The sequence below is a fragment of the Bombus vosnesenskii genome, unplaced genomic scaffold (genome assembly GCF_011952255.1).
Source record: "Bombus vosnesenskii isolate JDL3184/JDL3185 unplaced genomic scaffold, Bvos_JDL3184-5_v1.1 scf7180000013605, whole genome shotgun sequence".
NCBI classification, from domain to species: Eukaryota; Metazoa; Arthropoda; class Insecta; order Hymenoptera; family Apidae; genus Bombus; species Bombus vosnesenskii.
This window is the reverse complement of record NW_022883144.1, coordinates 502,163-514,570: the sequence shown is the minus strand read 5'-3', so window position 1 is coordinate 514,570 and position 12,408 is coordinate 502,163. Positions and strand designations below refer to the sequence as shown.

Below are 12,408 nucleotides of genomic sequence, written 5' to 3'. Positions count from 1 at the left end.
TAACATATTTTAATGCTTATTTGATTTAATAAACGCGGCACGCTCCAGTAATTGGATCAATAATTTAGGAAACTAATACCTCGAAAGTAGGTTTTGATAAACGACTTCTTTTATCCATGTTATGTGATCATGTATTTCTATCTATATTTTTCTCTAAGAAAATTTCTTTTTAAATAATAATTAACAGTAATTTATATTAATAATTTTCGAAAACATAAATCTTACTCTTACTATCTATTGAAAGATCTTTATATAATTTTATTTTATTTATCTTATAGTTATCCGATCTACTAATAATCTTATAATCCACTTATTATGTTTTGTATTATATGTTCTGGAAAAAATGTCGGAAATACTACACAGAGGAGGGAAAGGTGTAGGAACAGAAGATTACCTGTCTCTAAGAAGATAAAGGAGATGAACGAAGAATTATCTTATTATCAGATACTTCTTATATCTTTAGTCATCCCTACGCTCAGTTCTTTCTAGTTGACAAATTTATCTCACTCGTTGTTTATATTAAACAAAAACAAAATTATCCAAGTTAATTATACAAAAAATGTAACCTCGTTTAAAAATTAAGAAATATAAGTTTAAATTCGTTTCTTATTCTTTACACAAAATTGTATATTGTTAAAATTTTATATCACGAATTGTTAAAATTAGAATGGCAGTTTGCTTATTATTTCATAGATTAAATCATCGTTAAATTATGAAGGTAAAATTTTATGAAAATCAATTTTTACGATGACATTAAAGATAAAAAAGCGCAAATAAGTGTTTTCAACGTGAGATTCGATATCGAATGGTTCGATAACTCTGCAAATGTCTCCCTGCTGGTGCGTCAAAACGCATGGGGCTCGTCACGTACGTCAATAGAAATGTTATCGGCAGTTAAATGACCAAAACGTACGAGGGATGCGCGTTAATTCAAGGGATGACTTTTTATTTCCATCCATTTCCCCGTCACGAATATTATGCTCGATATATATCTATGATATAGATTTCTTCGTCACGAAAGGGTAGTTTTATGTCTTTTTTCGCGCACAAATTGCGCTTCCATCCATGTTACTTTTGAACATGTGTTACAGATTTTATTTGATAAATAAAATGGAAGTGTGCGTTATGATATTGGACATTTATGACGTGGAATACTTCATGTTGCAAATATTTGTGAAACGGTAAAAAGTAGACGCGATGAATATTTTCTATATTTGCTAGTATAGACAATATTATCAACTCTGTACGTGCTGCTTATTTCATGTTATCGGCGGTCTTCGTGGTAGTGTAACGTGTTAACACATCGTTTCACGATTTGTTCACTGTGAATAATCCAGTTTTCTCAAACGAGCGTGGTTTCTGGTTGTTTCCTTCCGCTTTTATTATTTAAAGTCATCAACTATCAAGGTTATTAGCGACCACTGTTCTTGTTAGAACAACGCATATGTATAATTCTTATTTTTGCTAGAGGCCCATAGCACTCTAACGTTGCTAGGAAGGTGTCGTTATTCAGACAGTGATCGTGATACTTTGAGACACCTTTGTTATCAATAGCCTACTAATTTTTATAGTCATATTTTTGAGAATATAATTAAGAAAGTAGAATCTCGATAGAAAATTATTTTATCTAATCCTTTTTTAATAAATCTATTGCATTAATAAATTAATTGCATTAATAAATTTTTAATAAATCTAGAAGGCCAATACCTTAATTATACTTAGAATATTTCATACAATATTTTTTCATATCAATTTCGTATAAAACCATATAAATCGGTGTTGGATTATTACGAGATATGAGTGCGGGTGTGTAGTATGCAACAGCAAAAAGTATTCAACATATTGAAAATAAATTACCGTAAACATAGGTTGCAATATAAATAGGAGAATGAGATAGCAACCATTTGTTTAGAATGAGTAAACACCGATATTCTTTCCTTACGTTTTCTTACTAACGGTCAATCTTTAAGAGTTCGATCTGAAACATAAGACGTGCCTTCCTTCGATCTGGACAAAATAAAGAAATACTCTTTATAAAAAACGACCATTGTATCTTTTAATTTATTTCCTATAATCAAGGATCAGTAACCTAATCATTAGCACCTAGGCTAACGTCTCAGTACGCAGAGTGAGTAACAACGAGTCGAGAGACCTACAATTTTAGGATTTATCACAATATCTTTATCAATCTTTCTCTGTATGTCCAGGAATGACGTTTCAGTAGTAAAAGGTCATCTTCTATACTTCTTAACGAATTATAGCTTAACATTTCAATCGAGTGTTTACGATCGCTGTATATTTAGTCGTTTTAGATTTCACGCTGATCAGTCGTGTCGTAATAGGCCAGAACCTTTTCTAGCGTGTGCGTGGAGGGTAGCATTCTCGAAGAGTGGGCGGCGTGGGGTTGTTACGCTGTGTCTCGCCGTCACGAGTATTGATCTCCACGGAGCCACTGTGTGAATGGGCTATAACCATCTCACCCTGAATCCTGGAAGCGCGAATCTCCATCCCTGTCCTCTTCTTCACACTCTTGCTCCTTCCTTCCCTTTCGGTTTGCACTCGGCTCCGTTTTATGTGGGTTGTTTCTTCGTTTCGGACTACGTGCTTGCGTGTGCTTATTCCTAAGGAACGTGGGAAGGTTTTATTTCACTTTCTGTTTCGAGCCTGACCTGTTTTTTAGTTTCTTCGATTTTTAGTTCAAGTTTTAGGTGGCGAGTTTAAAGATAGCTTTAGTTCTAAGGGGTTCTGTCTAATATCGTATGACGTTGGTTTATTTTTGACGATGATGACGTAGTCACATGTTTCGCCTACATTTCACCTTTCCTGGGATCACCAGTTTGTTTATCTTATTTTTTTGTGAATGAAGGAAAGGAAGGAGAAAAGGAAAGGAATGTACGCGAATGAAGGGGAATGACAAACGAAGGAATTGAGGGGAGGGAAGGAAAGTCATGAGGAATTCCTATCTTTGCTTCTGCATATTCCACATTCAAGTAGAAATGAATTAATGCCTTTCTAGTAGAAATTCGATGCCCTACTTCTCCGCAATCCGAAGGATCTGTTTTATCATAACTCGATTGAGACATTTAACTAAAAATTGCCTATAACTCGTCCGAGCTTTTCATAAATCTTGAATTATCGAAACACTAAATTTTAACTAATTTTAGCTAATTTATATTCCCTTCTATTAATAATTTCGTTCCATTGCTGTTCTTTTCCTCACTTAATTTTTATTTTCATCAACAAAACATTCGCCCCACTCTATTCTTCTCTTCCTTCGAGTTTTTCATTTTTAAAGTTTTTTAAAGCTTCGCGCTTCTTCAGAAGCTATCCCTCTCGTTTCTTTGTTTTCTTCTTCGATTTAACGTATTTCACGATTTCCACCCGCAATATCTGTTTGTCGGTAATTGCATCTGTCATTCGAAGCGAGGTCAGTAGAAACGCTGCCGGGTTTTTTTCGCTCGTTCGCACGGCTCTTTCCCGCAACAGCATCCCTCCTTTCTTTCATCGCTGTCCCTGGTTTGAAAGGACCCTCGCGGAGCTGCACTTAAGCCAAAGCACATTAGCATATTTGCTCGGTCTTCGATTTTCCTAGCTGACCCTCTGTTTCAAATTAACAAAGTTAACTCGTACGACCGAAATTAGTTTATCCATAAACCTTCTTTTGAAGAATCTGTAATTGATCAATTTTCGGGCTTTTGGGACGACTAAGAAACCCGTGGACATATCTCATACTACTTGTAATATTCTTTTCAAGCGCTTAAAAGATCTAAGTTTGTCATGTCTTATAAACTGTTTATTTTTTTATGCAAGATTGTTAAATATTATATTCTTCCATCCTAATTACCGAACAAGATTTTTCCACAGGTTTTTCTATTATATTATATTATATACTAATTCTAAAGGTTTCTATATTTGGTCAACTTCAAGCTGTAATCGAAGCTTTTGCATTGTACGAGATGGAAAATATCGGTTCCAAACAAATCGAAACTCCTGGATCATGTGGCAACTAATTAGATACTACACGTGTTCCTGTGATACGAACGAAGGAATCACGCATGCACGATACAAAGCTCATCAAACGTTTGTAGTAACGTGAAACACCATTGATCTATCGGCTAACCTCATTACATTCTGTTTAAACACACTCCATACAAGTTAATCATACAAATGAAAAGAGAAACAGCAAAGATAAAATGGTATGTCACATTGTTCATCCTTACATTTCTAATTCAAAATCCAAACTTTGTCTCTATAATCGAACGATAGTTCCGATCAAAGTCAACTATTGTGTAATTGTATGCATTCTCGCTCTCTGACAGTATGATAAAATGATAACAAATTCGGAATGAACGATTATTATAAAGGATACAATTACTGCGACTCAATTTATTCCTAATTTTCTAATCAAAATACGTCTTGTCAAAAGTAAGAAAGTGGCTTGCGGATATTTATTTTTAAACGCTATGTATACGTGCTACTTTTTTAATCATTCACGTTCAACAATATCCTAGAATCAATCTTGCATCAGCAACAATGGAGTCCTGGGATTCGCGAAACTCGGCCCATGCTTCGACAGGATCAAACCACTTTTGGGTCCCAGCTTGGAAAACAGGATTCGCGCGATGCTCGAGGAGTTTGTTTGCGAGTCGAACTCGGACTGTGCAAAACGATTTCCACGAGTGAAGAAATTCCTGAACATGGTCGCCGCATGGACCGACCGTTTGGACGTCTCTGCCAAGGACACGGATATCAGGCAGGAAATGATTAAGCACACGATCGAATTTCTGCTGAAGGATGGCCTAGTGACACAATTCGCAGATCCGGCCATTCTCAACAGAGGGTCGAATAAATTAGACGCCGATTCCTTGGCCGCCGAGCAGAATGCCTTGAAGACCATGAACGTCTGGAGGTTTATCAACGAGAAGGACTACTGGCTGTGCCAAGATTGCGCGTGAGTGTGTATTTTCACGATATATCGTACCGCGATAGAAGGAAATATTATAATCGTCTTCTCTCGCAAATGCAATTATTTTCTTTTAAATGTAATTATTTTGCAAAGTGTAAGAAAATAACGGGGAATTTAGAAGAACCGATTTAGAAAATGATTATCTCACCATCGTCGAGATTTCCTGCGTTCGTTCTGTTATCGGATGTGAAAGATATATACAGTGTTAGAAAGTATTCGAACACTTGTAGGAACTTTTCGTGTGTATATTATACAAAACATTTAAAAATCTCATTAGCATTGTAACGAGTTTTTTTTTTTATGTTTATTAAGCCCAAGATACAAGTTTTTTAAATACCTTTTGGTGTTCACAATAAACGGTGAATTTTTGTAGTGATGTTTTTGGCAAAAGTACTGATACGCGACGGTACGATGTAGCCATGCTGTGATATGTGTCGGCGCTTTACATTTTTCGTGTTTAATATGATTATTAGGTTTAAGCCGCTGGGGGAGCGGAGCTTCTGTGTGATTTTGTCTTTGTTTTTTCTGTCCTGAAAACTTGGTTGCAAAACAGGACGCTTCGGTAGCTTGCTTTTTGGGTGCTGTGTGACTTTGGGGGCGGATGAGAGGGATGGGGGGGGGGTGTCAAACAGGTTTATTTACAAGTGTTTACAATATTTGCAAATATTTGCAATATTTACAATTTTACACCTGTGTTATGCGGTGTCAGCGTTGTGTTCTGTTGGTTTGATGTTTTCTCTTATTTTGCTATGGGTTCTGTATCCACCAGTATTTTTTTGTGTTTTTTCTGTGTTTGTCTTTGGTGTCTTTCCGGGGGAGGGCCATGTTGTGTCTCCATCTGGGGTCTGCGGTCTGTCCATTCATGTTTTCTTCATAAAGTATGGTTTTTCTTCATAAAGTATGGTACATTGTAACGAGTCTATCGACTATTGTGATTATATTGGTGAAGTTTCAAATGAATTTAAAAATGTATATAATAAAAATGTGTATAAAATGTACGTATTTAGATAGATTGAATGATTATGATTTAAGGCAAGGACTTGTAGCAACTTTTCGTGTGTATATTATACAAAACATTTAAAAATCTCATTAGCATTGTAACGAGTCTATCGACTACTGTGATTATATTGGTGAAATTTCAAATGAATTTAAAAATGTATATAATAAAAATGTGTATAAAATGTACGTATTTAGATAGATCGAATGATTATGATTTAAGGCGAGTCACTATTAAGACTAATTTATCCAAATACTATTTTACAGAACAGCCACTTGCGTACATCCAGAAACAAGTCGACAAATTTACCAATGCAGAAAACAGAGATCCGGCAGCGATTTAGACGTCGAAGTCGGTTCAATTTCGCAAGAATCGTCAACCGTTTACAGTAGCTGTAGAACAAACTCTATCTGCAGTTCAGTTTGCAATCGAACAATCGAAAGCACGAAATCTCAAGTAAAAATCAATTGTCGAAATTTCGAGGTGATTTTGGAACCAAATGGGAATATAGTAAACTCGCGCAAAAATATTTCAAACACGTTCGATAATACCAGCTGTTGTTCAAGAAGGGAGAATTTAAAAAAGTTTGGTCTGAAGGTAAAGTTTGACTGTGATACGAAATTCGTACAGACTGAAACTAGTCGGAAAAATTTAAACTTTATCTTCAAAGCAAGCGCAAGCACACTGAACCCTCTGAAAGAAGCTTCTGATACAAAATGTGATAGAAAATTCGCACAGACACAAACTAGTCAAAAAAATATAAACTTTATTTTCACAGCGAACCCAAGCACATCGAACCATCCAAAAGAAGCTTCTGATACAAAAGGCGATGCAAAATTCGCACACGCGCAAACTAGTGAAAGAAATATAAACTTTATTTTCGAAGCAAGCCCAGGCACATTGAACGCTCCGAAAGGAACTTCTGACATTTCCAACTTTCCTAAGCCCTCGCCACGAAGAAAATATTTAAAAAGCTCAGACGCAAAAGCGAAATGCGACTGCGATCGAACTAAATCTTCCAAAAAGCCCAAATTAAAGATTTATATTCATAGAACAACGAGCACTAGCCGTTCTAAGGTTCGAAGTCCACTAAACGTGTCCAATCTTTCGTTGCCTTGTAAATCGAGTCAGTTGATCGTTCGATTGTTCGAAGCTGACCCATCGTTATCAGATTCCTGTCTAATTTTAATGAGGAAACGATTCGAGAAAGACATAAACAACGCTTGCTCTTGCATGAACGACATTCTGAAGAAGTTGGACGATTCAACGATCAAACGGTTACACTTGAATTGCGAGATTCGACCTGGTCGCGTAGACCTGAATCTTTCATGCAAGAATGGCGAAAGCTCGAAGATTAGATGGTTCCTTGCTCGAGTTCCGACTTGTAGCAACGTTCACAAACGCGTTTCGTACACTGGGAGCGTTGAAAGCCGCGAGAATCCGAGGGATCGACGCGGAGAGCCTCGACGTTCGATGGAACTTCCGGTTAATGCTGGTTGCTGCGAAGATGTGGCGAAACGTAGCGGAGAATTCGAAGAACGACGCGTTGCTTTTTATTCTGTTTGCTCGAATCACAGTCTGATGGAAGCGAAACAAAGCTCTACGTTGGGGAATGAAATCGAAAAGGAGGAGAAAAAGAAGCAGCTTAATCTTGCGTGGGCAGGAGAGGGAGAAAAGCAGATGGAGTTCGTGCTTTCTTCGGGTTTAATAAATTCGCAAGACAAGGATACCGTGACTTCCGCCGAAACTGGTATCGAACGACCTGGAAAATATAATAATGAAATTTCTGACAAAAAGCTTTACCAATCGACGTCGTTAAACAGAGAAAAAGAAGGGAAGGAACAATGTAGAACTGAAGAAGTGGTGGATGTAAATAAAGAAATCGAAATATGCGATGATGGATTTGTAGAAGATTCTATACAAGATTCTGAGAATCATCTGATACAATTATATGATATTAAGTGTGACTGTTCTCTGGATAGCTTCGAGGAAGGTGTCTTTAGGAAAGGTTATTCGACGACCAGAGGCTGCAACCCTGAGGAATGTTTCTGCGATGCGTTCTGCACGAGCGATAGAATCGTCGATCATAGTTCATCAGAAACAAAAGACTTAGATAATAAAAACACAAAGGTAGAGGGCTCCTGTCATTTAAACGAAGACGCTTTGAAACTGCAAGTATCCACTTCGCAGACGAGAAAGAATAATTCCAAGCTAGAAGATCGTATTTCAAAGGATACTTCCTGTTTAGGAATAGAAAAAGAAGTCGCAAGGAAGGAAGAACGTGTTTTCGAATTGAAACAAAATATTTTTCGAATGGAAAATGCATCTAAAGAAGAAATCAGCAGTTTAGGTTTCAAAGAAAGGGAAAAAGTTATTTTGAAAGTAGAAGAAAAATATAGCGCCGATTCTATTTGCGCGTCAAATTCCAGCTTCATGGAACTTAGCTGTGATACGAAGTGTTCCTGCTGCGGCGAAGATCTTCCAAATCTTTCGTCTGTCGAAAAAATTAACGTTGAAGCAAACAAACGTTCTACTTGTGCTAATAAAACACTTGCTAATTTAAACGATCATGAGACATTAAATCTCATTGTAACAGAAAACGCAACAACTTCGGAAGCTGTAAGAGAATCTTCTAATCTTCACTATCTTGAATTTAAAATGGCTCCGAATGTTCATATTGAATCAAATACAACTTCGATTCGCGATCAATCTTCCACAGTGACCGATAACAATTCGACAGATTTCTCACAGAAATGTCTTGGTAATTGCGAAAAAAATTCAATCGAGAGTCCTTGCGACCAAGAAACTACGTTTATTGATAATCCTCCAAACTTCTCGACATATTCCAAAGTTAAGGATTCTCCGATCACTGAATCCTTGTTTGTATTCTGTAATTCGAACATGAAACAGTTTTCTTCCACATCGAACTCCTCGACGGACGAAGAATGTTCGCCGAATGAAAATCATCGTGCAAGAAGCCAAGAAATTGGAAAATCCAGATCGCCATGTCGAAGAGTTATTCCAACAAAATGTCACCGGAAGTCGATATACTCCATCACGTGTAAACCTTCCTATTCCATGAGAAATGTCCCTCGAGTCAATTGCGCGAAACATAGTTCGAAAGAGAAAACAAACGAGAAAGACGTTCCGATCGTCCCTCGATATAAAAATCGTCTATGGCGAGGACCGATGGCTCCTGGAAGTCTGTGCAGCTCTTTTCCAGCTATCGACCGGATCAAATATCTGATTCGTAAGAAACTCCGAAAATTGCTGCTGGAAGAACGTGACAAGGGGACCAGCACGTCGAAAACGTTTCTGAGGAACGATAGATACCTTGTCAGCATTTCGAGCGGAAAATTGAACGGCGGTCGAATAATTCGCGAGTCTTGTTCCTCGACTCGTTGTCCTTTTACTACCAGAAATCGATACGAAGCTAGAGGAGAAGCGGAGAAAACGTTCACCGAAGGAAGTTGCTTGGGCAAAGATAAAAACATTTTTGGGGACATTATTAAAGCAAGATGCCAGAGAATGATACAAGGTAACGACATACTTAAGAGGATCAGGATGGCTAACGTTTCAAGGTCTCAGAAATACGATTCGAAGTTAACCGATACGCAAGATTTCATCGGCGAACGAGGAGAAACAATTAGAAGAAGCAAATGGAAGGGTAGAAACGGGGAAAGATTTCTTGTTAATTCTCCTTGGAATAACAAAGAGCAGAAGAATCGTTCGAGTATCATGTCCTTGAATTCGACGAGAATGTTTCTTTTGAAAGACGATGGCGATCATTTTTTGAGCCAGAAGCTTGTTCGTCAAAAACATCGTGACTTAAAGGAGCAAGGCAGAATAAAAAATCTGTCTACCGATATAAAATCGATGAGAAACTATGCCAGAAGAAGTTACTATGAGCGTGGTTTCTCCGGAAGCTCGTACAAGCGTAAAGAAAATCGGAAAGGAATGGATGCAGAGGATAAGACATGCTACGACAAATTGAGATCCTTCGAGGAACGATTATCGAAGCTCGAAAGGAGACGCGACGAAGAAAACAATTTCGTCAATTTTCTCAGTGACTATGAAAAACGCGTCAATGAGCTGGATGCTGATTTCAGGCTGAAATTGCTGCAATACGTGACGTTGTGCAGGAGTGTGAAGAACTCGTTAATGAAGAGGTTACGGCCGGATGACGTTTACGAGGTCAATTCGAGCTCCGTGTAGCAAAGGGGGATCGATTTAAAGTAGTTGATTGATTAATGACGCGATCGTGGTCGATAAAATAACGTGTTAAGCATCGGGTCGAGGGTAGGATGACTTTATACCGCGTTCTGTATTAGATTTTTTTCTCGTTGATACCTTGTCGTGTTTAGTTGGAGAAAAATGGATTTTAGATACATTGGTGTAATATATTGTTTTTTTGGAAATATAAAAGACAGATGGTACTGTATCGAATTTTCTTTCGATTTTTGTTAGGCTGTAAATGTGTCTGATTGAATATTTAGATATTCTATTTAGATTGTAAAGAGTAGCGTATATCTTTGCACTTTTGTTACAGAATTTTAAATTTGTACGATATTTTAGTACGACATAATACATTTCAATGATTTAAACAATCTTACTTTATATTTAATAATTGTTTGAATCATATTACTTATAATATATTTTTGCCACACAAAGACAATTAACGTTTACCTTATTTCAGTCGCAAAACTTGGAAACAATTATTTTTACACGATACTGATTGTGATAGTAATTTTTAATAACATTATGCAAGATTTACAATCATCATACACAATATCTCTTATATCACTCTCTAAATCTATCTTTAGGAGTTCGGTTTTATTTAATCTGTAGAATGTGACAAAATTAGTTTAAAAATAAAATTCACCGCACAATATGCATCTAAATGAAAATTCAGTACAAACACGATTCTCACGGCGAAAAAACAATTGCAATCACCATAGAAAGGTAACGATAAAATGCAAAGAATCGTTCGAGGGAGAGTACTCGTTGCTGGAACGTTATCACTTACCACGATGAAAATGACAGTGAAATCCGAGTTATTTAAGGCGTGCCGGCCCCGAAGAGGAGATAAAGTATTGTAGACCAACCATTGAGAGCAGCAGCATCCCTCTAGCCAGATCGATATTTCCTGGCAACCACCGGAGAGGGTGCCCACCCCAGTTACACTGTGTTTGTAACAATGCAAGTCGATTCCTAACAGCTAGTGAAAGATTTAAGCAGTCGATATCATTGATTTTTTTTTCTTATCCATTTTAGTCGAGGACCTTGACGATCTAATCTGATACAACGAATTGATATATAATTTATTACGTAACAAATTTGTAGCAATTCACTGTCGATGTTTTTAGCAAGTGTTAGTTATTAAAAATGTTAACAGTCTCAGCAACATTCAATTGTCATTCATAGAATTGTATTCAAATTCTGGTGTTTTGTAAATAAAAAATGAAGTGGTTCAAATTTATTTCGTTTAATCAAATGTGGATATTTTGTTCGAACGTTGCACTTGAATGTGCAGCTGAACATTTTAAATTATACAATTTTAACTCGATAAATTTTGTTTTCAAAAAGGAACAAACGATATATGTAATTACGATTGTATGAACAAAATTGCATTTACGATTCACGCGAATTGTTGGTCGAAATAAAAATTGGTCGAAGCTAAAGATATAGTTAGTCTAGTAGTATTAATGGAGTAACGCTGTACTGCAGTAGAGACGGACAGTCTCCGGCGGACAAAATGTAGAACGAGAAACAGTGTATAGTGAAATCAGATAGTTTTATGCCGCCCATACTTTACGAGCAATCTAAATGCTCGAACATTACTCGTCCAGAAACGTTGAAAACTTTTAATAGGATTTGTGTCTCAAGTAATCTTTACTGTTATCCTATAATAATGTACATATGTATGTTTTACGATGATATACTTAAATTAACAGGACGAACTTAAAAATTTCTATATCTATATATATGTGTGAATATAAATAAATTTTACATATGGAAAATAAAAAGGTTTAAAGTTTTATAAAAATGATGATTTTATTTAGGGAATTATTTACGAGTAATGTAACATTTCATCAATTTTTACAATTAGAATTTTGTATTTGTAAATTATATTTGTGTTCTGTTAACTTTTACCTATTAAAAGTTAATTAACGAACCTAATGAGCTCACTAGAAAATTGGATATCAAAACAACAATAAATCACCACTTCTTTTAAGATTATAATTTAAAAACACTGTAAAGAATACAAGTAGAAGACACAGATATAACACAATTCGCACATGTATCGTATCTTTGTTATCGCTACAGACATACAACTGCTTTATTATTAATATAGGTATTCATCAATCATAGTGTCGGAAAAATACCTATATATATTGACCCAAAAATTCTGTCATAAATGCCAGCGTAGGGAGCCAAAAACGTC

At 36.3% G+C, this 12,408-nt stretch overlaps 1 protein-coding gene across 1 annotated transcript; it reads left to right on the top strand.

Moving 5' to 3' along the window:
* The first annotated feature begins 3,894 nt into the window (after positions 1–3,894).
* On the top strand, positions 3,895–10,800 carry LOC117238739. Its single transcript, XM_033503893.1, has 3 exons — positions 3,895–4,196; positions 4,512–4,951; positions 6,230–10,800. The coding sequence occupies exons 1-3, from the start codon at positions 4,194–4,196 to the stop codon at positions 10,176–10,178; spliced, it is 4,392 nt and encodes a 1,463-aa protein (XP_033359784.1). The 5' UTR covers positions 3,895–4,193; the 3' UTR covers positions 10,179–10,800.
* Positions 10,801–12,408: the final 1,608 nt, after the last annotated feature.